Genomic DNA, 27,962 nt, shown 5'->3' with positions numbered 1-27,962 from the left:
AAATTGGGTTACTGTCTCTATAAACTGTTAGTGAATCACCTATTCGGCCTTAAGATTGATCGTAGGGACTTATGGTTACCGTAAGTCATTAGTGAATCTGGCGCCAGCGCTCTTAGCAACATTTGTTTAACCTTCAGTCTTAAATTTGAACTTTGTAAAAACATGAAATTACAAAATTGTCAGTCCTTGAGTCACCTTAATCTTGCTGTAGTAGTAGTAACGTGTCAACTTAGGTATGCTTGGCACTGAAACTTTAGCTGCATATTTGGTCATTACAAATTATTTGTTATGGCATGACCAATTTTTCTCCTCTGGAATTTTATGAAATGAAATACTCCATACTTCACCTCTTGATGGTAACAGTATATGTATAGTCCAATCCATGCTTGAGAATCTGCTGCTATGATAGGAACAATATTATATATAAATTTTTTTTTTTTTACAAGCACTATAATGACATTATCTTTCATGACTAATCTGGTGATAGAGAAATATTATGTAAATGTATGAAGTTTTCCTCCTGCTTCAGCATAACCTACCCAACTAAATGTTTTCCCCTCTGAATAGTTTAACTGAGGATCATAAAATATTAAGTAGACACGATGTTATTTATACAAAAATAATACAGTATTTAAGCAGTAAAGTATTTGAAAACAATTTACTATATAGTACAGTAAAGCTTTTTATTAATAATCTTTTAGAGCATGTTGAATTTTGATCTGATGTACAGTATTAGTTACTTGTGGTATGGGAAGTACACACTACTAGTGCATTACAGTGTGATGAGTGTGTGCATGCTAGTGTGCTGTAATGTGGTACAGGTCCACCACCGATTTTCCGGCACCTTTGGTTCCTAAGCCTTGCCGGACCATCTGTTTTGCTAGATTAACAGAGGTCATATATAATAATTAAGCAATACACCTCTGACCCACTAGCTATACACTTCCTGGTATCTTTAAAGCATCATGGCTGCTAGAAACTTAAATTAAACAAATATTAAATGTAAATTAAATGATTAAATGAAATACAGGCTGTATAAATGATGCAGGTTTATTAATTACTTACAAAGAATGTTGCAGTACTGCTGCTCCCAGAGTGGCAATTTGTAGAGTTTTACAAATACAGCTGGAGGCTGTCAGGGTTGCTGTCTGTTTCATCTTGCCTTTGAAGCCATAGCTGGGGTATATGTGCTAAGAATCACACAAAATCAAGGGGCTACCACCAGCAACTGCAGAGTAAGCAGACAAATGTGAGCGCGGTAAACACGTAACTCCATCTGTGGCAACCCAGTAAACTAATCTGGAGGTTGTGAGAATTTCAAGTGCCCTTTCGTAATTTTGTCCAGATTAAAAGAGGTGGCGGACCATCCGTTCCCAGAAAATCGGTGGTGGACCTGTACTGTTATATGACTTGTAGAGGCTAATAGTGTATTCAAAGCCACTCTAGTAGTTGCAATGTGATGGTTTATATTAGCTCCCAGAGACAGTTGAAGGAAATCTAGATAATTATCTGTAGAAACCATGAGAAAGACCACAACACTTCATACAGTTTGTGGACATTGATTATTTTTTGCTCATAATTGCACCACACCTGTGGATTTCAGCCCATAACATCTGCCTCCTCTCTAGCATAACAAATTTGTCCTTGTAATATATATCATCATTATTTTGTGCTTTTGTTATAATTTGTTTTATGTACATCTTACAGGTTCCCCAGTGTGGAAGCCTCGTGATGTCTTTGCCTCAGCTGGTGGCAGCTCTGGCGGGGGAGGAGGTGCTGGCCAGCGAGGAGAATCATTAACACTTCCTCGTCCAGGAAAGGCCAGCGGCCGTGAGGACCACTTCCTGGTGTATGAGGAGTATGGCGGCAACATCTACATGAGTAGCAAAAAGGACACAGGTTCTACCAAGACTCTTCATTGTTGAGCCATTGCTCTTCTCCCACCCAGCGGTCCTCAACACTAACAGCTGCCTCCCCTCATCTGACTACGTAACAGCCACTTACTAACAGCGTGCCGCTCATAAATCAGCTTAGACCCTTCCCTAACACTAACGGCATCCTGCTGCTCACACTCACTGTGGATTCCTCCTCGCACGGAACTTTTCACCTTCAGCAAGTTGCTGATTCAATTTACTTTTTCTTTTTATTCCATAACCTTTGATAGGATTTAGGAACAGCTTTGATGTAGTGGAAAAGAACAGGATCAGTGTAGCACGATCCTGATGCCCACCATTTGTTTGTGATCAATACTGGTCGCACCTCAAACGCTTCCAATGCGGCGATGTTCACGGGAGATGCTCGTGTGGCCACAACCATATATCTTTTAACTTTTAATTTTCAAATGAAACGTGTACAATAAACTTAATGGTTATTCAGCAATTCATATGTTGTAAGGTATGAAACTCAAATGAGGACTAGTATTATCATTATAAAGAGATTAATAGACTTTCAAGTGGTGCTCCTGCATTTAACAACTCGAGTGAGAGAAGGTTGTTCTGAAAACCACTGCAGTGACTGTGCTTTAGCTATTTCATTGTGTTGTGACTAAGTTGTTAAGGTCCCAAACTTGTTTGTCCTGCGCTATGGAAAGCTTAGCTTTAGTCATGAACCTTGGTCATTTGTTCATTATAGGAACTCAAACATACAAGTTCATAAAGAGAACATAGAGTTGACCACTTGAACACCACTCACGCTTGAGTACAGAATTTTAACTTTATAGGTACAAGACATGGGGATAAATACTGAAAGATATTTTCTGCAGGTATTAAAAAGAGTCTCATTGTTGCTATATTGGAGTTGTTGCTTGTACAGATTTATGTGTAAGGCAATCAGTACTTGTGGAGTTTTGCTTTAGGTTTAGGAATGAATTTCTAGTTTGATGAATTTTATTTATGAGGTTGGCAGGCAAGTGACAGACAAATATTGTCTCGTAGGATAACAGCAAGTTTGATAGACACTTGTCATGTTTTTTATACTGAGAAATATAGAGATTACTGACCACCTTTCATATAACATTGCCATTTGTTGCAGTAAAGTGGAAAGAGAACAGAATTAGATATACCATAATAAAATATCATAATTATTCAGAAGCACTATTGTTTAAAAAAAAAATTCTTTGGTCATTCAATCAAGAAATTATTTATATTTTTTAAGAAAAAAATTAATTTCTACCAACTAAAGCGGTAGTCTTTCATTGACATTCTACTGCTTTTAGGTCCTTGTCTGTTCTCTGACCACAAACTTTAACCCCAGTCAAATGCTAAACATGAATCCTGTAAACAAGTTTATATTTTTGGTGGAATAAGTAGGAGAGATTATACTTCATATAGGGGTTGTCTCATGTTGAAGCACTGAATATATCTTTTACAGAGGTTTTGTTATATTGAAGCTCCTTCATATATCTTTTAAGGTTCATGAAAATGCATCATTCTCTTTATGTGTGTATAGTTGTGTAACACCTTCAATAGTTAACATATTCAGTGCCAAATAATGTTGCTAGTCATTAATAGTCAATAAGCTTACTATAGCAGTGTCAGCTCCAAGGTACTCTTTAAATCATAATGTTTGTGTTCTTAAGCTTAGAATGTAGCGAATGGTTGCGTCTTTTTGCTGAGCCTCTGCTAGGCAATCCTTTGCATTACTCCTGCGAGCCTTAAGGCATGCTCGGTGGAACACTTTCTCTATGTTGTAATCCACAGTAATGTAATTGTTGGAAGATTTATTAGGCGTGATATTTTTCACTAATTCTAACACTTACATTTGAGGACACTAAATGGATCATTGAGAAAGTTGTACGGAGAGTCAGCCACATCCCCAGTTCCTGAGGCTCGTCTGTCGCTGATTTACTCCTGCTTATAAACCCTGGGTGCTCAAAATTTGCCCGAAGAAAATTTATACTTCAAAAGCTAATTACATTTAAGCATCAGAAAATAAGGTTCTATGACAGTTCCTATGCCCTCACTGCATCTACTGCTTAATGAGTAGAAAACCTAAAGTGTTGCTTTCCCATTGCATAAATTTAACACTGTAAGGTTATTCCTGCAGGGTTAAATGATAATGGCCACCTCAAAAGTTTGAGTATAACATTTGTTTACAAGCAATATTTAATAGTTTGAAAAATACCAAAGATGCTAGAAATATCTCACATTTTCATTCAAAATCTGCAGTGAGTAAAGAAAAAACCCCAAAACAAAAAAAAAGAGAATTCTTACAGGTTTTTAGTGTGATGTATGTTGCAGGTAGTGTTGGGGTGAGCCAGGGTGTGCAACATTCTGGATAAAAACCTTAAGAAGGTACAGCTATGTCAGCACAATAGTTATCCATTTGTCATCCACAGAAATTAGGGTGGGTCTTGAAATATCTGATATTTGCTCATTTTTGCTGCAAACTTTGAAGATTTGATGCAGTATTGGAGTGTCTCAGAAATGAGAAGCAGGACCCAGTGGTCACCTTTGCCCACCCCTTAACACTCATGTTCATCACCTTCACCTTAGCTCCTTCATGAGTCATTCAGGAATCTAGCGTAATGTATGCGCTGTCCACAACTGTTATCTACACAAATGGACATTTGCACGATTCACTGTCTATGTAGCTTATTTTTTAAGTAAACTGAAGATATTTCTAATTATCTTTTAGAATTTCTTTATGAAAAGGAATAGTAAGTACAGTATGAATAAAAAAATGTGCAAGACATTCCAGGAGCATAGACATCAGTTTGAGGAGACTTTGTACGGCCATTTTATACTCGTCATAAGATTTTGCTGTTTATACTGGCATAGAGACAGGCAACATGTTGACCCAATGCGCTTTGTGTTTTGCTTTCCTATGTCTGTGGCTTGTGGCCGCCCACCCTCCGGCCACACTACCGCTGACCTCAGCTTACCCTATATGGCATCAGGACCTTTACCTGTAAGCCATGTGGTCAATAGGCGGCAGGAATTCCACTCACTCAGAGTGGTTGCCAGAAAATATCGAATAAGTAGAGATGCTGTTGTTGATTTTCACTTGTTACATGTCTTGGTAACAATGGTGTACATTTCTTTTAGTGTTGTTTAGACGTTGTCTAAGTACATTCTAATTAGTGGGTGTCCTTTTGACACTCGTTTTCTGATGATTCTAGGACAGACTGGCAGATGGCCACCCTCCTGTAGAGGCACGTACAATCATTATGTGTAGAGCTCCTGGAAGTACTGTACCATACCGTGAATGTCCTTTAAAATGGCTCAATTTCATATGGTAGAAACATCGAATAGCATAGCTCGGGGCCACCTGCCACTCTTGACTTACTGTGACAATAACAGCCTCTAATTTGAGCTGAAGGTCACCTAAAACTCCCTATTCCAGCCCTCACCTGTGCCCACACCTCTCAAATGTAACTTCATTTGTAATGCTGTTTTGTCCACATCTTTGTACCCTTCCCATCTTGAGGTCATGTAAGTGGGATCCAGGATTCAAGTTAATCCAAAGATCTACATCATGGGTAAATCTAGGCTATTTTCAATCAGTATTATTCATAAATATAAAATAATCTAAAATGTAATATTTATTTTAAATTAATTTTTTCTCTTCATTCATATTTTTGCAAATGGAATTTTTCCCTACCCGAAATATTTTCTTATAAACCTGAGCTTTGCAGTAGAGTGGCTTCTTGTATGTTTTTACTCACTCTGTCATCTTGAAACAACTTCTCAATGATAAAGATAACGTTTATTCATCAACCAAATTTTTGCTTTCAACCCTTACCTACCTCAATTAGCTCTTATCCAGATATTGAAATAAATTACTTTTCAAAACACCATCCCTGAGTAAGCTTCATATTTACATTCTGGTTATAACCCTAAAGCATAATTAGTGACTAATATATATCTTACCACCTCTTAAAATTCAAGCTTTTCCTAATGTTTCTCCCAAATTCTCATTTTGTAAAGTGGTTTGTTTGCACAATTTTTATTTATAAGATCAGGGTTTTATATATATATATATATATATATATATATATATATATATATATATATATATATATATATATATATATATATATATATATATATATATATATATATATATATATTTATTTATATATTTATTTATTTATTTATTTATTTATTTATTTATTTATTTATTTTCATAAGCTGTTGGCAGACCTCAATAATACCCCATCATTATTCATCTGTGTATCCTACTTCACTCCCATAATCACACTACCCTATACCTGAGCTTGGGTATGTCTACATTGTGCCTCTCCTTGGGTGCATGTTAGTACCCACAGCATTTGGCAACCCTCTACCCATCTATGGATGTGCCCACTTATTTCACCCTCCCACTGCCCACATTTGCCTCTTGTTGTCATCCCGTACACATCCTGAATGTTCTCATTCCCAAAATAATACTGTAATAGCCTATACACTTGTGTTAAATCTTTTGTTATATCACACCTGTAGCCCTCACCCTCCTCATCCTTTATGGAGTCTTCTCACTCCCATTGTTAAGGTTCTCATTGTCCTTAATTGTTGTCCCACATGCAGGACAATCTTTCTGGCCAAAGTGAACTCCTCACCCTCTATGTCATCTGTTTCTTTGGTAAATAGAGACCAACACAAGGCTCTGAATGATGTCAAGCTAGTGTCTGTAACACTTGACTACAAGAATACAGAGCATATATAAGATGTAATCGAGTGGTGCAGGACAGAGATGAAAGTTGCGATCCTGTGTTGGTCTCTTCTTTTTTCAGTAACCATTACGCTCCAGGGAGGGCTTCAAACAACGCTCAACCCTTCTATAGAATACTCAATAAGTTATCCCATTTTCAGACTGCAAGTAATATCATAGTTTGCTTACTTGTGAAAATATTTGACTTTATATCTTAGGAGAACAAAGTTACATCTGAAAGTGTTCAATAATTCATGAAAGGGTTATATTGTATGATAGAAATGTATACAGACTAATGTATTGTGTTAATATCATTAAACTATTTATACAATGCATGAATCTCTTATATCCCCAACTAACTAAATAACATTCTTGCTATTAACAAATGCTTGTGAATGATAGAAAATACCTGTAGCTGATAATTAATGAATGCTTTATTCTGCATTTAACCTTTTACTGTAGTTAATGATTTTATAAACTAAGCAAGTTGTGTTGGCTTTTTAGCTATCCAGTAGAACATGTAATTACACACATAATCTTGACACTTATACAGCATAGAAAGTGTTTACTCGAGTAATTCATCTCGGTACAGTATTGTATTTCCTTTAAGTTATTTCAAACATTGATTTTTTAACTGACTCATTGACACTAACATTAGAACATTTGGATGTGTTACTAAAAAATTGCCAGTTTAATTTTACTCTCCATACTGACTTCAGATTTTACAAGAATTATACTGAATAACAGGCATGGACAACCTTTCCTCAGTCATGGGCCACATTATGAGTTAGGTATTTTTCTGCTGGCCAATCCACCAACATTTATATCCTACCTAACCCAAAAGTAATGTTAATATTGTATTAGCACGGACAGTAAAACAGATTATGGTCACGTCCACCTTACGATATTTTCAGTTTACAATCACAGTCTTTTTCCCGTATATGAAACAAATCCATCATAATAATTTTTTATTAAAATCTTAAGGTTTCTTGGCATTTAACAAAGGATGAGTGAAGCAGTCTGTGAATACAGCGAGTTCTGCTATAACGCGTGTTTTGACAACGCGAATTTGCTCGAACGCGATTTATGAATTGAGGAACGATATTTGTAAAACGCGAAATCGTTTGCTCTAACGCGATTCCACTCGAACAGTTGTTGTGGCTTCAGTTCACGTTCGACATCACATGTTCAATTGAGTTATGTGTTTTGTTTGTGAACAATTGCAGAAATAATGTATGTAATATTTATGTATACAGTATACCTATATATTATAAGTAAATTGTAAAATTTTACATAAAAGAGAAAATCAAATTACATAGCGTTTTACACCCGCGCTCTCTCTACATCACACACAGTGTTTACAGTTCACGTTCGACATCACATATTCAATTGATTTATGTGTTTTGTTTGTGAAGAATTGCAGAAATAATTTATGTAATATTTATGTATACAGTAAACCACTCACAAGGTCCTACAGTACCACTAATTATTTTATACTGAAACTTACGTTTGGTAAGCTGGATTAAAATGAAGATTACCGGTATATTAAAATAATAAAAATGTATTATAAACCAGTCTAACATACCGTAATAAACACAGCTGCTATTATCATCCCCCCCTCCCCCATTTGCCAGTGACAAGAAAGGGAAAGTGACCTTGACTGTGACCGCCTGTGGCTATTTTTAGCCGTCCTTGTGTTCGGAGGTGGTCAGTAATGCATATCTGTATATTTACTGATCATAATACTTATCTCTTATAAATAATTCATTTAAAATTTATTTTTTTGCAAAGAATATTCAGTAAATGACTGCATTAATTCTTGAAACTACCTACAGTGGTAAATTTAGGATATAAATAATGAACAGAAGTCACGTCATGGATTCGGAGTTTGGTCCTTAACGATCACCATAAATGTAGCCTCCCTTTTTCGCGAAACACGTATATAAATTAAAGAAAATACTTGCAGTATATTTAATATATTACAGTATATTATATATAAATAAATAAACAAATAAATTCAAATTCCCTTATCATCCTGTGTCATATACAGAAATACTTGAGTCCCTGAGCGAGTACACAAAAAGAAAACGGAGGACTAGGACATCCTGGAGTGGATAGAGAACGGACATCTCTACTGGGGGACTCAAACGTTTCTCATGTTTTGTGGGCGCTCTAGCATAATATGAATAATATGTAAATTACAATTTACTTATACAGGTATATATATGTAAATTGTAAAAATTTAAATAAAAGAAAAACTAAATACGTAGCGCTTAAAGTGTACTGTACGGTACAGTGCTGTGGCTTGGCGCGGGGTTATGCAGCGTTTACAGTTCACGTTCGACATCACATGTTCAATTGATTTATGTGTTTTGTTTGTGAAGAATTGCAGAAATAATTTATGTAATATTTATGTATACAGTATACCTGTACAGTATATGTAAAATGTAAAATTTTAAATAAGAGAAAAACAAAATACATAGCGTTTTAGACCCGCGCGCTCTGTTTACTCCACACTTTGTTTGAAACACGTGTGAAGTTTGTAAGTGTCCTCAGTGAATTCTGATTACTGTTTCTCCAATTTTGTGACTATGGAAAAGAAGAATATCTCTGGGAAGCACTCTGGTGATCGCATTTCCGGTGGTGATCGTAAAAGAAAGGCTATAACACTTGAAGAAAAGCTTGATGTTTCATGACTCCTCAGCCTCAACATCACCCTTCTCCCCCATCAAGTTATATTCATATTTTTTCAAGGTAAAGTGTAACATTTACTGTATGATTTCATTATTAGATATGAATGTAACATTTATTTAGACTGTGCTATCCTTTGTGTTAGGCTAACTACGAAATTTTTTTTCAATTTGGAGTAATCTGCACCTAACCCTATTTTCTCCATAAGCCCTGTTATTTCGATTACACGAATTTCTATAACACGATGTTTTACAAGAACACTACTATCGCGTTATAGCAGAACTACCTGTACGTTGATTTTTCCTACCTAAGGTGCTCCATCGTTTCCCTTTTTCCTGTGTGATTTTATCAAGATTCATCTTATTAGTGTTTCCATTGTGGATCTACAAGAAATATATATATACACACACACGATCATGCGCCGGTTAACGTCCAACCGAACAACGTCCGATCGCATATATGTCCGTGGCCCATAAAAAAAAATGAAAAAAAAAAACCTCACTCAACCACCAACACTTTCTTCACACCAACACCTCCCTCACACCACTACCAACACCTCCTTCACACCAACTCCAAGACCTCCCTCACCCCACCACCAAGACCTCCCTCACACCACCACTAATATCTCCCTCACACCAACACTTACACCATCCTCAAACCACCACCAACACCTCCCTCACACCACCACCAACACCTCCCTCACACCACCACCGACACCTCCCTCACCCCGGTCACTTCTATTAAATTTTATAAGCAAAAAACAAAAACTCAACCTAACATGTTACTGTCACTCCTCCCTCCCTCCTCCTCCCAGCTAAGGGTTCTGGTTATACAATAGGTTTTAAGTTTGTATCTTATATAAAATCACAGACTAAAGTTGGGAGAATATAATTTGCATTGCTAGAAACCTTGCAAGACAGCAGATGATTTGAATATAAATGTCATATATTTTGCACAAAAGATAAGAATTTTGCTCTCTGTAATAAAATTCTTAAATTAGATCTAAAATTTGTATGTCTAATGCAAATTATAGCTTGTTTTTGTTGAAATTAATCGCTGTCTTGTGGGGATTTCAGCAATGTAAATTATATTCTCCCCGGTCACTTCTATGAAATTGTATGAGCAAAATACAAACTGATTTAAACATAAATAAACAAATAAATACTTCACCAGACCTTCCAGTCAAAGTACACCTCACTTCCCGCTCCTGCCTCCCTCCCATGCATGCTCCCACCCTCCCCCCTCCCTCTCCCCCATCTGCCCAGCCAGGGTTTTAGGCTTACAGTTTTTATCTTATATAATATCTCAGACTAAAGTTAGGAGATTATAATTTGCATTGCTGGAGTCCTTGCAAGACAGCCAATTATTTGAATATAAACTTCATATATTTTGCACAAGAGATAAAAAATTTTGCTCTCTGTAATAAAATTCTTCAATTAGATCTAAAATTTGTATGTCCAATGCAAATTATAGCTTGTTTATATTCAAATTGGTCGCTGTTTTCTGAGAAATCCAGCTATGTTAATTATATTCTCCCATGTCATTTCACTGGCATTTTAAAATGAGAGAAGCTTAGTAGGACTGTTAAATAAACACACAGGGACCTTCGGCTCAACTGTCAAGCATATCACCTCAACGCCCCCCCCCCCAACCCCTCGCTGGCTGGCTGGCTCCCTCCCTCCCTCCCTCCCTCCCTCCCCCCCAGCCAGGGTTTTAGGCTTACAGTTTTTATCTTATATAATATCTCAGATTAAAGTTAGGAGATTATAATTTGCATTGCTGGAATCCTTGCAAGACAGCCATTAATTTGAATATGAACGTCATATATTTTGCTCAAGAGATAAAAATTGTAGTACATTAGTGTACAGTACTGTAGTACTTTTTATAATATAAAGTTTTTCAACTGTATTTTTGGGTAGATTTACATAAATTTCTTCATTTATTTTCATCCATTTACATGCACACACCATACTAAAAGAAACGTAAAAGAAATAAATGACCTTAGTGCAAAGCTGGAGTGCACATGCACTAATTTGATTACGGTACTAAAATTGTTATGTCTAGTGCGAATTATAGGTTGTTTATATTTAAATTAATCACTATCTTACAAGAATCCCAGCAATGTAAATTATATTCACCCAGGTCATTTCACTGGCTTTTTACAAGAGAGAAGCTTAGTCACTTAAGAACTGATAAAAAAACACGCGGCGCCAAATGTCTAACGTACTACCTCACCTCCTGCTCCCCTCCCCCCACGCCCCCTCCCTCCCTCCCACTCTCTCCCCCAACTGCCCAGCATTGCTGGAATCCTTGTAAGACAGTGAATAATTTTAATATAAACGTCATGTATTTTGCACAATACAGTAGATAAAAATTAATCACCTGTATCACATTACACTATTGATTTAAGAGTAAGAGTGTATTTGTACGTATATAGTCTTCCTCATACACGTAAGTATAAAGACAAAGTTTATGTGATGATCGGACAATATCCATATCGGTAATTATATATATATATATATATATATATATATATATATATATATATATATATATATATATATATATATATATATATATATATATATATATATATATATATATATATATATATATATATATATATATATATATATATATATATATATATATATATATATATATATATATATATATATATATATATATATATATATATATATATATATATATATATATATATATATATATATATATATATATATATATATATATATACACAGTCGGGTATGCTATAACGAACTGATTCTACAACAAATATTCCTATAACGAAGGATTTTCCCTATAAAATTGAGAATGCTATAACGAACGAAACTCCTACAACGAACGCGGATGAATACGGGAATATTTCGTCCTGCTCACGAATATCGTTGTACCGCTGCTCTGAGCAAGAGCGTCAGTCGCCATATTGGTTCATTGTGTAGTCAGTGCACCACTGAACTTGTTAAAATTTCGTCTTTTGATGTGGAAATTTGTGTTATTTTTATAACTATTTTATTATACAAGTATAAATGCCTTGAGAATAAGGACGTTCAGGTGCCAGGCGTCAACACCGCTTGGCGCATCTGGGGAGGTCACAGGTCGCGTGGGGGGGGGGAGGCATCACTCGAGAGGGTGATCTGTGTCATGAGAGCCACGTCACCCTTTACATTCAGCAGAATCAGGAACTCTTTATCCGCACTGCCCCTTCCCACAGCCACCACATCTCACGAGGCAACAGGCCGTGTGGGTGGACGGGGGGGGGGGGGTTGTAAAAAATCAATTTTAAATTAACTATTTATAGGAGATACCGTAAGTATTATTATCAGTAAATATACTGATATGCATTACTGACCACCTCCACGGCTAAAAATAGCCCAATCTCGCGGTCACTTTCCCTTTCTTGTCTCCTCACTGGCAAATGGGGGGGGCGTGGGGAGGGGTGTGTGATGATAGCTGTGTTTATTACAGGGGTATAATTCTCTTTTACGGTATGTTAGACAGGTTTATAATACATTTTTATTATTTTAATATACCGGTCATCTTAATTTGAATCCAGCTTGCCAAACGTAAGTTTCAGTATAAAATAATTAGTGGTAAGACCTTGTGAGTGGCTTACGATGTTTCCATCACCACTCTTGACACACTAAACCACAATATTTAAGAGGTAAGAATTTTATACTTGGTGGTTTAGACAACCCCCTAACTTTGGGCAGATTTTTTTAATGTTCAAATTCCGTCTTATAAGCCGAGATATACGGTATACAATGCATTTATTGTCATAATAATTGGAAAATCTTGAAGATTTCTCTTGTTGCAGCATTTGGCAATTAAACTCTCCCAAGATGAATTTTCATGCATATATAATGAATAACAATCAATGTTGTTTTTTTTAACAAATCTAACTGCTAATTAAGATAAATCAAGTAAACTTGGTAAAACATATGCTATTTTTGTTGTTGATATCCAGTACTTTTAGTAAGTTACAGTGTATTAACCTGATTTTTATATACAGTTGTACCCCACTTAACGCGGTCAATAGAACCCAGAGGGTCCCGTGTTAAGTGAAATCCGCGTTAAGTGAACAACAGAACATATGGGATTAATTCCAATAGAAACCAGCCCGACCCCCAAACTCCACTTTTTGAAGACACATAACTATGTTGTAGTAAAAATAACATCTTAATTTTATGATGGTACATGCACACAATTAATACTTAAGAGAAATAGAGAAATACAGTCGCCAAGTTAATGTCCATTCAAATAATGGACTCAACTCCCTCCCCCTCTTCTCACACTACACTGCCGGCTCTTCCCTCTCTGAGAAATTTTTGGGGGAAAACCACTAAATTTTAATAAATAATACCTCAAACTAAAGTTAGGATAATACAATTGACATTGCTGGATTCCTTGTAAGACCAGGAATATTTTGAATATAAATGTCATATATTTTGCACAAAAGATAACATATTTACTAGAGAAAACATTTTATCTAAAATTTGTATGTCTAATGCAAAATATATGATGTTTATATTCAAAATGATCACCAAAATATAAGAATTCCAGCAATGTAAATTATATTCTGGCCGGGTAATTTGTATGAATTTTATGAGCTAAAACAGGCAGTCAGGCAGGGTGGCGGGTGGCGGGTGGGGTAAATCTAAAAATAGCGTCTCGAGCCGGACACTCACCGTGTATATGTGGAAAAAATCCGTGTTAAGTGAAAGTTCAGCTCTGGCGAGGCACCGCGTATATGATAAAACGCGTTAAGTGAAACCGCGTTAGGTGGGGTAATACTGTATAATTATAATTTGATAAACTGGAAGTACCTGTCATTTTCTTTATTATGTCATACTCCAAAAGATTACCTAACAAAAGCACCACCAAGGAACTGTTTATAGTCCTTGAGCACCACTGCATGACTTTTTCACGCAAACTCCTCTCACCAGCTTCAGTCCTGATTTTTATTTAATTGATTATCGTATACTCCCGATGAAATAAAAGTCCATTTTTATTAATTCATTTGATAGCTACATTATTTGGCATGATGATGATACATTAAAGATAAAAAAATTCAAAACTTCAGTATGAAAACAATTGGATAATGAAGTGTTCTAGATTGACTGAGATTTTCTTCCACCGGGCATACTGTTCCATCATCCAATCACAAAATAACACGTCATATTGATAGGCGGGGCTTATTTTGAATATCAATAAAAAATTAACTCCCAATGTAATAAAGTAGTCAATCACATTAATTTCCAATTCTGGGAGAAAAACGGCTTTTTACATAAATTATCCTTTGGCTTTGGCTGAAAAACCGTTTTTTTCTCAAAACTGTAAATTACCATGTTTAGCTTCATTGATACAGGCACACTTAGAATAAAAGATGAATACCAAAAATTTTCATAATAAAATCTCTGGGAGCAAGTATACAGTAGAATTCCGTTTATCCGGAATCCAGGGAACTGGCAGATTCTACCAACCGGCACAAAACAAAATAAAAATAATAAAAATTCCTCTCAAATCTGCTAGAACTGTAAGGTTGAATACTGTACACAACAGGGATGAACTGTCATATTTGTTGCTATGATAAACAATAAAATTAATACATAGCATATTATAAATACAATAGCACATATTTTAGGTCAAAAAATAGTTCCTTCCACACTCAAACCATCCTCTGGGTGACGCAACCCACTTCAGCCAAGCAATTAACCAGGTGAATCACAGATGTGTGGCTGCCGCGCTGTGCTGTGTGTATGCCAAGACATCATATTTTGGGAGGGAGGGTGGTGATGCAGTTACAGCCCACCATCTCCACTTCCCATAATTACACACCCATGCTCTTCATTTTTCCTGTTTTTTTATTTTATATTTTCCTCATTTCTAAGCCACAATAGAGTATTGTAATGATTTTCCACAATTTTTATAGATTCATTACATGTAAAAATATATGAGGCTGTTGGGTTGGTAAGTCAGCCACACAGTAACAGCCCACCGTCTTCAAACTTTTTATTTTTCCTATTTAATATTTTTATATTACAGGTTGACAACCCTTTATCCGAAATTCCGAAAACCGAAAAGCTCTGAAAACTGATTTTTTTTTTGTGGAGCATTTTTTTTTTTTTTATGGGTATTAGCCCACCCGGGCACATGTCACTGACCCACATCGGGGCCTGGGGGGTGAAAATGTAATGGTAATAATAATTATAATAATACAGGTAATAATAATAATAATAATGATAATACAGTGACCCCTCCGTTAACGAACTCAATCCGTTCCAGAAGGTCGTTCGTTAACCGAAACCATTGTTTCAATGGGTTTTTGGGTAATTGGTTCCAGCTCACCGAAAATTTCCTAAATTCAACAAAAATGGTAGAAAAGTTCACTTACTTTGAGGTGTGTATGTAGAAGGCTCCTGGATGATGATGATGATGATGATGATGGGATTTAGAATGGGGGTGGAGGAGAAGGAAGAAGAGAAGGCATTGGGGTGGAAGAGAAGTAACCCCATGGCACCATGTCACCCATAAAATTTTAGCTCTCTTGGTGTAATTCAAGATTATTTTCTTTAAATCAACACTGCACTGCATTATATATTGTCAATATGTAAAATATATTTCAAAATGACCAATAATTTGCTTGGAAACACAGAAAAAAAGCATTTAGTTGAAGAGAGTCTCAAGCAAGATGTTACCTCCAGTGAAAACAGAGAGAGACTAACGCTTGTTTGCTGTGTTAAGAGGCTGGATGCCGCGCATTAAACTAGTCACTTTACCTTCAATTATGTTCAATAATTGTTAAAATGACTAAAAATTGAATATTAAACTTTTAAAATTATTGAATAGTATAAACTTCTTGATATTTACTAAAATAGTAAGGAATTTAAGCCCTAGAACCGATTAATGTATTGGCGGACTGATACTAAAGCTGGTTGCCCGGTCAGTGCAAGCGAAAACATGTTGAGGTCGGTTCGTAAGAACTTCGTTAACCGAATTTTTTTTTCGTTAACCGAATTGAAGATCCTTATGGAAGGCAGTTCGTTATTCGAAATTACGTTAACCGAGGTGTTCGTTAAACGAGGGGTCACTGTACAGTAATAATAATTATTCATAGTAAATAAAAATTTTAATAAAAAATACAGAAAAATAAAATAAGAATGATAACAATAATAATAATAAAGAAATACAAGAATGAAAAAAAAGATCAAAAGTGAGAAACATGACCTAGACCTATGAATTATTATTATTATTATTATTATAATTATTATTATTATTATTATTATTATTATTATTATTATTATTATTATTATTATTATTATATTTTAGCCCCCAGGCCCCAATGTGAGTCAGTGACCTGTGCCCGGGTGGGCTGATCCCTGTGTATATATAAAAAAAAAAAACTTACCATTCTGAAATCCGAAAAATTCCAAAAACCGAAATGCATCTGGTCCCAAGGATTTCGGATAAAGGAATGTCAACCTGTATATTTAATTTATTTATAAGCTACATCTCTTAAAAAGTGGAATAAGTGTTACATTTTTCCATAAATCCGTGCATTTTCATGAGTGTATAAATTTCCAAACAATTTTATTTTTCTTAAATAAACTCAGACAAGCAAAAAACATTGTAATTGGAGAATTATCACCAAAATGCACATATTTGTGGAAAAATGGACTTTTGAGACAAATTTGCAAAGTCAGCCTGTAGCATTGTGCGCTGTAGTATTTATTGGGGGATCCTAAGAGTAAGTTTCAACGAACAGGAAAATCTCTTTTTCCGGCACCTCTCTATCCCCATACGTGCCACATAACTAGGATCCTACTTTAATTAGCATTGCAAAATTAATTAAAAGTTTTCTGATTCATTTGGACAAGTAATTACAGTACCCAAATTTCAATGCTTTGACCAGGGGCATTGCTAGCCACACAAAACATCCTGGGCTTTAACCCAAAGTGTTTCTCCAATCCTCTTACTCCCCACAACTCTTGCCAGCTCATCATGGCTCACTCTAATAACAGCTTCATGTGCAACATTACACATACATGCATGTATTTTCACATTTTATTCAGTATGAATTTATACAGCTCAAAACAAGGAAAACATTAGGGAATCATTAGGTTAATACATAATTGCTCATCAAATGCAAAATTATTCTTCGGCAGGACACTTACAACATGCTCAAATCCCGCTAAAGTGTCATATAGGAATCTCACTCTGGTTAAGAATTCCTTAGAGGATAGATGTAGATCGAAACATTAATTCATAATGCCTGTCCTTGCATTGTGCAAATGTGTTTATGATTTCAGTGTGCCTGACATTCTCTAGAATTTCCTTTTCAATATATAAGACAGCCGGGTGATGCAGTCTCCTTTGCCCCATTATTCATCGTAGCCAGGTGTGCAGATGCCTCGGTGCACTGAAAACTCTGTTGCAACTGCAGCTGCTGATTGGCATTGTCAGGCCAGCTTGTATTATTGCTTTAAGTGATGGAAACACATCAGGATCTAATAATCTGAATACACTTATCATGTCCTGAATGGAATTACCAGTCCATTTTCTGTGGGCTAAATAATGTTTCGCTAATGTTAGTTCCTCAGATTTTAACTCCACGTTATAATGACTGGCAATGACTGAGAGGCACTGCTCGGACAAAAAATTTCAGAGGTAGGGCTGCATGCCTGAATTCCTCTTAACAGGTCAGCATTTACACTAAAAAACTGATGATCAATCTCATTTATTATCTGGTCCAGACATGGAAAATATAACTTTCCCTTTAGGTGTTCTGGGCTACTAAGATCGCTACTTGCTCCACGAGAGGATTCCACCACAAAGTCATCCATTCGCTTTTGCTTCCTTTTTTGACTAGTAAATGGTTCCTCTGGAATGTCATGAACCTCACGTATTGACCTTGTCCTTTCATATAACTTGTCAGCACTCTCATCTGTGTGTTTCTCCTTTAAACTTGCATGCACAGTGTCTTTGAAATGTATTGCTTGGGGAAGGTCTATTGTTTCCCTTTGCAAAAATTTAGAAAGTCCCTCTGAAAAGGACAGAAGAGTTTGAAACATTGTTAGTGAATAGACCGTGGAGAATTTCCACTATTTTAACAACTTACCCACCGCCACAGCTGTCTTGATACTAGAGAGACATTGAATGACAGCAGAAAAGTTGTCTAGCATAGCATTGATTGAGCGAACCTGGCATGACTATCGAGTTTGTGATAGCTGAACAAGTTCAGATGGATCTAGTCCTAGTTGTTTTTTAACATCCTCAAACTTCTGGTAGTTAATTAGGGAAATAGTAAAGAAGAGTGCACACTCTCCATTGAATAAAAAAAATCACTGGCATCTGGCACTGCTTTGCAAGTTTGGCATAAGAATAAGCTCAGCTTATGTACATAGCAATGAACATATATTGCTTTAGGGTGATTTTCTACAAAACATGATTCCACACCACCAACTGCTTCACTCATAACTGAAGCACCATCATAGTCATTGTGAGGATTAACATAACAGCTGAAAAGTTCCGTTACAAATAGAAAAAAGATTGAATGGATGGCATTTCTTGTTAGTCATATATGTTTATAAACTTTGCTCTTCCCACATTCAAATATATCTCTACTGTAGCAGAAACACAAATAAAGAACATAATATTACTTACATTATATGGAATCTGACAAAATCACAGCAGCACAATAACACACAAGCCTTGTGAATTTCCCGGACCGGTGGGCCGGTGGCCAGCGTGCGGCACTAACTTCAATAAGAGGGCTGCCAGGTGATGCCATATTTACCAATTAACACCAAAAATTTGGGATCTTGATCACATATTTACAGCTACCGGAGAGGAAATGGAAAACGTGTTTTCCATTTTTTTTAAGTATGTAGATATGACACAATCTTTATTTTGATATCAGGATAGGTGGGGAATTATGCTTCTGTCAAATGCCAGGAAAAAATGATCCGGGGCTAATCATAAAAGAACCGGAGCTTACCCCAGTAAGCACCCAGAAGCCCGAGTCTAATGACACCACTGGTTTTGACCCTATATCCTTAATTAGAACATTGTGTCATTAGCACAAGTAATTATACCAAAATTCCATTTTTTTTTACCCGAGATTCATATTTAGAATGTCAAGGAATACAGCACTTATATTGAGTTTTGAATCAAGTTATCATAGGTGCCGAGTACAGTGATTAGATACGAAACTAATTAATAGTTTGTAAGTCATTAGGAAAGTCATTATAAAATGTTCAACTTTTTTGACCACAGAAGGACCTGTGGTCAAAAACTTGATATTTTGGCAATGGACGAGTTGACGGTTCTGGGTAAACACAAGAAATACTTTCTGCCACATTCATAGAGTGATACAGTATATATAATTTGTAATAAAAGTTTAAAGTCCTGCTATAATAGCAGAGATAAGTTTATTTCTCTAGAAAGAGGGCCGCCATTTGCAATGACGTCACCTGTTTCCCAGCAGACAACGCTCTCTATCAGACTCACAGCCACAGTTGTAGGAGTACAAAGGATAGCCTCTTTAGACCCCAAATACCACGTTTAGGTAAGTTTTAAGGGTGTTTTTTTATGGTCTAAGTCATAGACATTTCGCAAGTGAAGAAATGCGCCGTGAAAAGCTGTTTCAAACATAGGTTGGATGGATATATTAGCGATAGGGGATGGGTGTAAATGGGACTGGCCAATATGGGCCAATAGGCCCGCTGCAGTTTCCTCGGGTCCGACTAATGACCCAAATGTAGCCACAATGAAGTCAAATGATGGTCCTACAAGAATAAATCGGACTGCCAATCACTTCTCGACTAGTATTTGGTGTCACGAAGTCACAAAAAATTGGTAAACTTAATTTAATCTGAGTTAATAGATCGAATGCATGTACCTAACCTAACCTAACCTAACACACCTCGGATTAAATTAAGTTTACCAATTTTTTGTGACTATGACACCAAATAATAATCGAGAAGTGATTCACAGCCCGATTTACGCTTGTAGGACCATCATTTGACTTCATTACGGCTACATTTGGGTCATTACTCGCTCCCTTTGTACATGCACGCGATCTATTAACTCAGTTTAAATTAAGTTTCCAATTTTTTGTGACTTTGCGACACCAAATACTAGTCGAGAAGTGATTGGCAGTCCGATTTATTCATGTAGGACCATTATTTGACTTCATTGCGGCTACATTTGGGTACATTTGGGTAATTAGTCGGACCGTTTCCTCCATTCTTATGTTCTTATGGATGCAAGAAACTCCCATGTTCACCCCAGCTCAGCTGTCATGTTCTCTTACCTGGTAGACTTTCTCTTTTTTTTCAGTGCATTTACAGAGTATATCAGTACTAGATGAAGATACGAGTAAATTTAGAAGTAATGACATTGTCTGGACTTTATTTTGAGAATGCCTGATGACATGACAACATAGTGGTGTTATTGTTTTGATGATTCACTGATGAGCCACTGTTGATATATCATTATTTACAGTATATTAATTAATGGGTAAAATTTTACTTTAACTACCATAAGTATTTGGATGTTTAGATTCGAGATGGACTATGTTGGGTAAATTTTAAGTTTTGGTCATCCCTGTACTTAGACATACAGACTGTGGGTTTTTTCTGATGGTTTGCGATGAGTTATGGATGATTTAGGCCTTCATTTCTATCGGAAATCATTAGTTTTGAGTTACTACCCCCTCCCCCCCCTTATGGGATTGAAAAATGTTTTGCGACAGAAATCCTGTAGAGAAAATTTGTCTTATTGTTTAAATACTTAATCCCATAGTTAGAATCTTAAGGTTCCCCAGATGACTCAAACCAAAATAATACCAATATTGTTTGGAATGTTTATATACTGTACTAAGAAATTTGTAGTAGGGGCAGATAATATCCATTGAATTTATCAATGTCTCAGTAATATTTATATATTCAATATAGTATTACTGTGTTGCACAGTAAAGCACAATTAATTATCAAATAATATTTATTTATAGAGCCGATCAGCCGAGAAGGTTGGAAAACTACTTCCAGGGTTCATCAAGGCAGGTGAAAGAAATTTACCAAAAGTAGATGTGATTATGATAGTAGAGTATTATCAAGAACTCCGCCATCCAGTTATGAAGCACATCTCAAGCCCATCCCCTGGCCATGGTCGTCCCCAGTCCTTCCACAACATTAAATATGGACATCAATGACGAGAACTTATATTTTTCAGACATGAAATAGAGAACAGTGATGAAAATTTCCATGTTGGAGTTATCGGTCTTTTGCATTATTTTGACACCCAGCAAGTAAATACACACGATGATACTTGAGCAGTAATTTATTTTAACCTAAAATTAAGGTATGCCTGTGTATATCAACATTGTATATGGCCACAAGTCCTGTATTTCTGCTCGTAACTATGCAGACACAACAGCTGGCTGGGAGGCTCGCGCCAACCAGTGACGCAGTCACGTGACTTTTTAGCAACTTTAACCCTTATTTTTTACACTTTTTGGCCCCATTTATTTAAAAATATCATTACCATAGTGACTTTAACCGTTTTATTTACCCATTGACCTGACATCTGACGAAAAAATGCCGACCGTCAACTCGTCCATTGCTTGTCCTGGTTAATTACTCGACACCTGTGATTTTTTAATGTTTATGTGTTGTTCCAAACCTTAGTACAGTATATGTTGATTACGTTCTGTGGTGAAAAAGTTAAAATTTTGGTAATTACCATATAGTACTTGTAACAGTACTTCAAAATTTTTATTAATTTCAACACTAATTAGTTGGCACCTGTTTTTTTTTGTATAGTAGATGAATCCCCCCTAGGTGTCTGTGAGTGTGTGTGTCTGTCTGTTTCAGCCATTGCTCCTAAACAGAAGCAGTTAGTGAACTGAAACTTTACACAAACACATATTACATTGGTCCCAAGATTGGCACCCAAAATCTTCCTTGACTGAGTTATTGCCATGGCAATTGTAGAAGGTCGTTACACAAGTTAGGATTAGCAATCTGACAGTCAAGTTATACAGTATACCCAACCTGAGTACAACTGAGCAATTTTGCTAGTTTTAAATAAAATCTTTTTCTATATTATGGCAATTTTTGGGCAAAAAAATTCTCAAAATTCAAAATTAATGTTTGGGGGAACTAATATATCCAATCTAACAGAAAAATGCAAAAAAAAAATCCATAAAAATTACAGAAACCGAGTAATTAGCATTGTAAAACTAATACAAAAATTTCAAGTCATTTAGCACAAGTTCCAACTCTTTGACACTAGGATTATTTACAGTATACTGTACAGTATTGTGATTTTGAATGAAATAATAATTTTCATGATTGTGGATACCAATTATCTTTTTATGGAATTTCTTTTTGGGTTTTTATGTTATGCTGTTTCTACTAATGTTGTTAAACATGTTAGTTTCCAATTCTCAGAGATTGAGTATTTTCACACACCAAAATTTTCTTTTCATGTTCACAATTGAAAACACAAAACCAATAAACTTATTGTAATTGAATATTTTAATCTTTTAGAAAATGATGGAATAGAGAATGGAAGCAGTGCAGCTGTAGCTAAAACAACGGGAGTACCCATCCCCATTACATCAAACAATGGCTTCAGACTTAACAGCTTAGGCAGCACAACTCACCAGTTCCCTGCCCCTCACGTAACTGTCTACACTAATGGTCATCTACATGGAGCTATTCACCGCTCATACCACAGTGCCCTTAGACCTACTTCCATGAACGGCAGCCCTTTCCATCTGCCTCCCATAGGAGTAGGATTCTATGGGGGTCATCAAGAAGTTCATGTGGGAATAGTGAGGAGCTCCCCATGGCCAGGGTTCCCTTATACTGAAAACAAGTCCAGCCAAACAGGAGAGGACATAGAGAGTGTCCTTGGTGGAGGCATGACCATAGACAGTCTCCTGCAACAATTGAGGGCACTTTCATAATGATATCCAATGGTCAGTATGAATTACCAACTGCATGTTATGATTTTTTTGTACCTGTAAGATATAAAGTACTGTACTGTATATGATACCTTGGTGTAGGGGCAATGCTTCCAGTAAAACTTAAGAATTTTGCTAGAATACTTGCAGCAAGACACAGTTTAATTTTACATACTAAAATATGTTCTAGTTGAGCAGTGTCTGTTAAAGGATTCAATATCTCAAATGGATTCATCAAAAAAGAAACCTTATATAGTTTCAAAGGCAAAAAGAAAACTTTAATTAATTATTAGCTTTAGATATCAACAAAATCAATGGCAAAGTGAGGATTTTACATATCTGTAGATACTACAGTTAACCCTCACTTTACGCGGTTAATGTAACCCGGAGGGTACCGCGGAAAGCGAGAAACGCGTAAAGTGAATAACATAACATATGGGATTAATTGAAATGGAGTCCAGGCCGATCCCCAAACTCTACTTTTTGACGACACATAACTATGTTGTAGTAAAAATAACATCTTAATTTTATGATGGTACATGCACACAATTAATACTTAAGAGAAATAGAGAAATACAGTCGCCAAGTTAATGTCCATTCAAATAATGGACACAACTCCCTCCCCCTCTCACACTACACTGCCGGCTCTTCCCTCTCTGAGAAATTTTGGGGGGAAAACCAGGTATAGTAATAAATTATACCTCAAACTAAAGTTAGGATAATATAATTGACATTGCTGGATTCCTTGTAAGACCAGGAATATTTTGAATATAAATGTCATATATTTTTCACAAAAGATAACATACTTACTCAGATTAAATATTTTATCTAAAAATTTTATGTCTAATGCAAAATATATGATGTTTATATTCAAAATGATCACCAAATTGTAAGAATTCCAGCAATGTAAATTATATTCTGGCCGGGTAATTTGTATGAATTTTATGAGCTAAAACAAATATCTTCAGTTAATAAAAAAAAAAATATTCTTCACGACACTATCTGTCAATCAAAGTACCCCACCTTGCCTCCCCCCCTCTTCCAACCGCGCGGTCAGTCCCAACCCTCCCCCCCACCCCCCACCAATCCTCCCTTCAAGAGATGTTGGGTGAAAAATTTAGATTTTAACATTTTGTATTAAATAATACCTCAGATTAAAGTTAGGATAATATAATTGACATTGCTGGATTCCTTGTAAGACCAGGAATATTTTGAATATAAACGTCATATATTTTGCACAAAAGATAACATACTTACTCAGATTAAACATTTTATCTAAAAATTTTATGTCTAATGCAAAATATATGATGTTTATATTCAAAATGATCACCAAATTGTAAGAATTCCAGCAATGTAAATTATATTCTGGCCGGGTAATTTGTATGAATTTTATGAGCTAAAATAAAAATCTTCAGTTAATAAAAAAAAGAAAAATATTCTTCACACGGTAACAGATGGTCGGTCTCCGGTCCCTCCCTCCGTCCCCCCCATCCCCCACCAACGTCCCTACTAGATAAATGTGTGGGAATACCAGACTGTTTACCTTTTTAGTAATAAATAATAAATGAGACTAAAGTTAGGATAATATAATTGACATTGCTGGATTCCTTGTAAGACCAGGAATATTTTGAATATAAATATCATATATTTTGCACAAAAAATAACATATTTACTCAGAGTAAACATTATATCTAAAATTTGTATGTCTAATGCAAAATCTATGATGTTTATATTCAAAATGATCATCAAATTGTAAGAATTCCAGCAATGAAAATTATATTCTGGCCGGATAATTTGTATGAATTTTATGAGCTAAATTAAAAAAAATTATACTTCACCGTGTAAAGGGGTACACCCACCGCGGAATGTGAGCATCCTGGGTTCTGGCAGGGCACCGCGTAAACGTGGAAACGCGGAATGTGGGACCGCGTAAAGTGAGGGTTGACTGTACTAAATATACATTTTTTTAAAGCTGACAGTACTAGACTAAGAAACTCTTTGGCTCATACATACAGTACAGTACTGTAATATTCAATTTATACTGATATATCACAAATAAATTTTTATATATCTCTTAAGGATACCCAGTAAGGCCAGGCCACTGTAACATCATAAACTTTAGCTCCACCCCGTTTAATGACGTACATCATCTGGCGACCAGATGGTAACGACCTTGCCTTGGTTGACGTTTGATTATTTAATTTTCTTAGAAGACTTGTAAGGCTAAGGCTTTGGCCAGGTATAACAAAATGAATGCCTTATGTTCTCATAGTCCTCCAAAAATAAGCGATATAGAAAAAAAAAAGCAAAATATTTCAGGGAAACACCCAGTGGGGTGCCGAGCATTTCTCTGGTGTCATGGACAAAGCTATTCAATTTTTGAGCTTATTGGCAATGCAAAGATTTTCCTTTTGCAAGACATGGGAAGTTGAATGTCGGAGGATGCTCTGGACAACTAAATATTGCCTTACAATGTATATTTAAGAAAATAGAGCAAGTTTCTCTTGGTGTTAAGCATCACAACCATCGCCGGTGAATTAAGTGATAGAACTCTAGTTTTCTTATATTTTGGGCCATATTATTGTTTTCTTTTATCAGATGTGGCACGAACAATGTCTCATGGTCTTCTGGATGACCTGATATTGACTGACATGCAAAATTAAGAAACTACAAGAAATCTTCCCTCGCGTCTTGAAACAAACACGGTTTTGACACCTCAAAACCACGTACTGATGTACAGTCCTGGTCAAAAGTCCTGTGCCAGGCAGTTTTGGCTAACGTGGTTATGTGACAAGGCCGGAGACACACATGCATGAACACACATAATGGAACTACTGGGCCCATGGCTTAAGCATCGCTCTGTTGCCAGCAATGTCAGGAATAAATCAATGAATACCATTAATAATTATTTCGACCATACAGTAATTGAATAATGAGAACCAATGTATTTGTGAGCACAGATGAAATGCCTCCACACACACACATGCGCCGCACTACACTATCTTTTATAGTGAGTTTTTTCTCAGCTGAGAAGAGATGCTCTGCCCCCTCCTCAAGAGTTACAGCCGATTGGCTGTTGCAAATCTGTCCGATTTCGTCCTGAAGTAATGATGTATTTCTTAATGAGTTTATTCATAATCGTTGGGATGATTGTTTCTCACGAGAAAGATATTTAGCTAAATTATATAAAGATACATACATTCATAATTTCAAACATGAGCACATAGGAAGTTTATCAGAAATATTATACATGAATTAACTGTTAAACTCTGGAAGCAAATTCACACTTTCAGAGGAAGCATTTAATATATACAGTAGTACCCCGATTTACGCGGTCAATTGAACCCACGGGGTACCGCGTAAAACGAGAACTGCGTAAATGGAATAACAGAACATATGGGATTAATTCCAATAGAGACTGGCCCGACTCCTAAACTCCACTTTGTCAGACACAATACCTATGTTGTAGGAAAAATAACATCTTAATTTTATGATGGTATGCACACACAATTAATAATTTAGAGAAATATCAATAATATTAGGTTTTTTAACACTTACATTCGTAGAAAAGATGGCTGGGCACACGGGGAAGGGGGGTTGGTTCTGAGGCAGAGGGCAGATTATTGGCCCTCACCTGTATCACTTGTATCAATTGTATCACTATCCACCACAGAGGCTTGCAGGGCCTCTTTGTCAAACCCCTCAAAGTCCATATAAGTCCATATCCTCACTATCACTATCACTGACTTGGGCCGGCTGTGGTGGGTGGCGGGTGAAGAACTCGGTAATGTTTTGATGACTGGGCGACCTTGTGCGCACCCTGGCCGCGCCACTTCCGCGAATATGAGTAGATGCACCTCGTAAAATGGGAATCCGGTTCTGGCGAGGTACCGCATAAATGTAGAATTGCGTAAACGAGAACCGCGTAAATCGGGGTATTACTGTACTTATTTTTATCCACAATAAGGCATAATAAGACAAATTACATATCAGTACAGTAATACTACATTATGCAAAAACTAACATTTTAAAAGTTCAAAATCACATTGAAATATTGACGGCTGTCAGCTGAGGCGGGAAATATGACTGTGAATAACTTTCATATTTCCTGCCTCTGCTGACGGCTGAGCGGCCAAGCTCCCCAGTCTGTCACACTCGTCCACCAACTTTCAGAGGCCGTGTAATATTTCAATGTGATTCTGAGCTTTTAAAATGTTAGTTTTTGCTTAATGTATTTTTACTGATATGTAATTTGTCTTAGTATGCCTTATTGTATAGGCAGATACCAAACAGGGTATTACCGCCTGGGAAGATATTGGAAACATAATGTGTTGTCTAATAGTAGACCCTGCTGCCAAATGAGTCCCAGGTTGCTGATCTGACTTTCTGCCTCAGTTACACACAATTGCAGGGTCTCAATTGTTTCTCTTACTTTGACAACACAACATACATATACTGTTTCTCACTCTTGGTCTTTTTTTTTTGTATGTCTTTATTATTATTATTATTATTATTATTATTATTATTATTATTATTATTATTATTATTATTATTACTGTATTATTATTATTATTATTATTATTATTATTATAATTATTATTATTAGTACAGGTACTCCTCGACTTATGAC

General features: G+C 36.0%; 1 protein-coding gene across 3 annotated transcripts in view; it reads left to right on the top strand.

Annotated features, from left to right (window-relative positions):
• The window catches only part of LOC121873156 (protein still life, isoforms C/SIF type 2-like), a 389,616-nt gene that overhangs the window by 349,970 nt on the left and 11,684 nt on the right, over positions 1-27,962 (top strand). For all 3 annotated transcript variants that reach the window (XM_042376482.1, XM_042376480.1, XM_042376481.1), the window contains 3 exons: positions 1,708-1,899; positions 19,847-19,927; positions 22,914-23,347. In XM_042376482.1, the coding sequence (XP_042232416.1) occupies positions 1,708-1,899; positions 19,847-19,927; positions 22,914-23,335 (695 nt within the window). In that variant the 3' untranslated portion in view covers positions 23,336-23,347. The remainder of the gene's footprint in view (positions 1-1,707; positions 1,900-19,846; positions 19,928-22,913; positions 23,348-27,962) is intronic.

The sequence above is a fragment of the Homarus americanus genome, unplaced genomic scaffold (genome assembly GCF_018991925.1).
Source record: "Homarus americanus isolate GMGI-L3 unplaced genomic scaffold, GMGI_Hamer_2.0 scaffold32929, whole genome shotgun sequence".
Taxonomy (NCBI): Eukaryota; Metazoa; Arthropoda; class Malacostraca; order Decapoda; family Nephropidae; genus Homarus; species Homarus americanus.
Note: the sequence above shows the minus strand (reverse complement) of the source record. Positions and strands in the feature narration are given on the sequence as shown.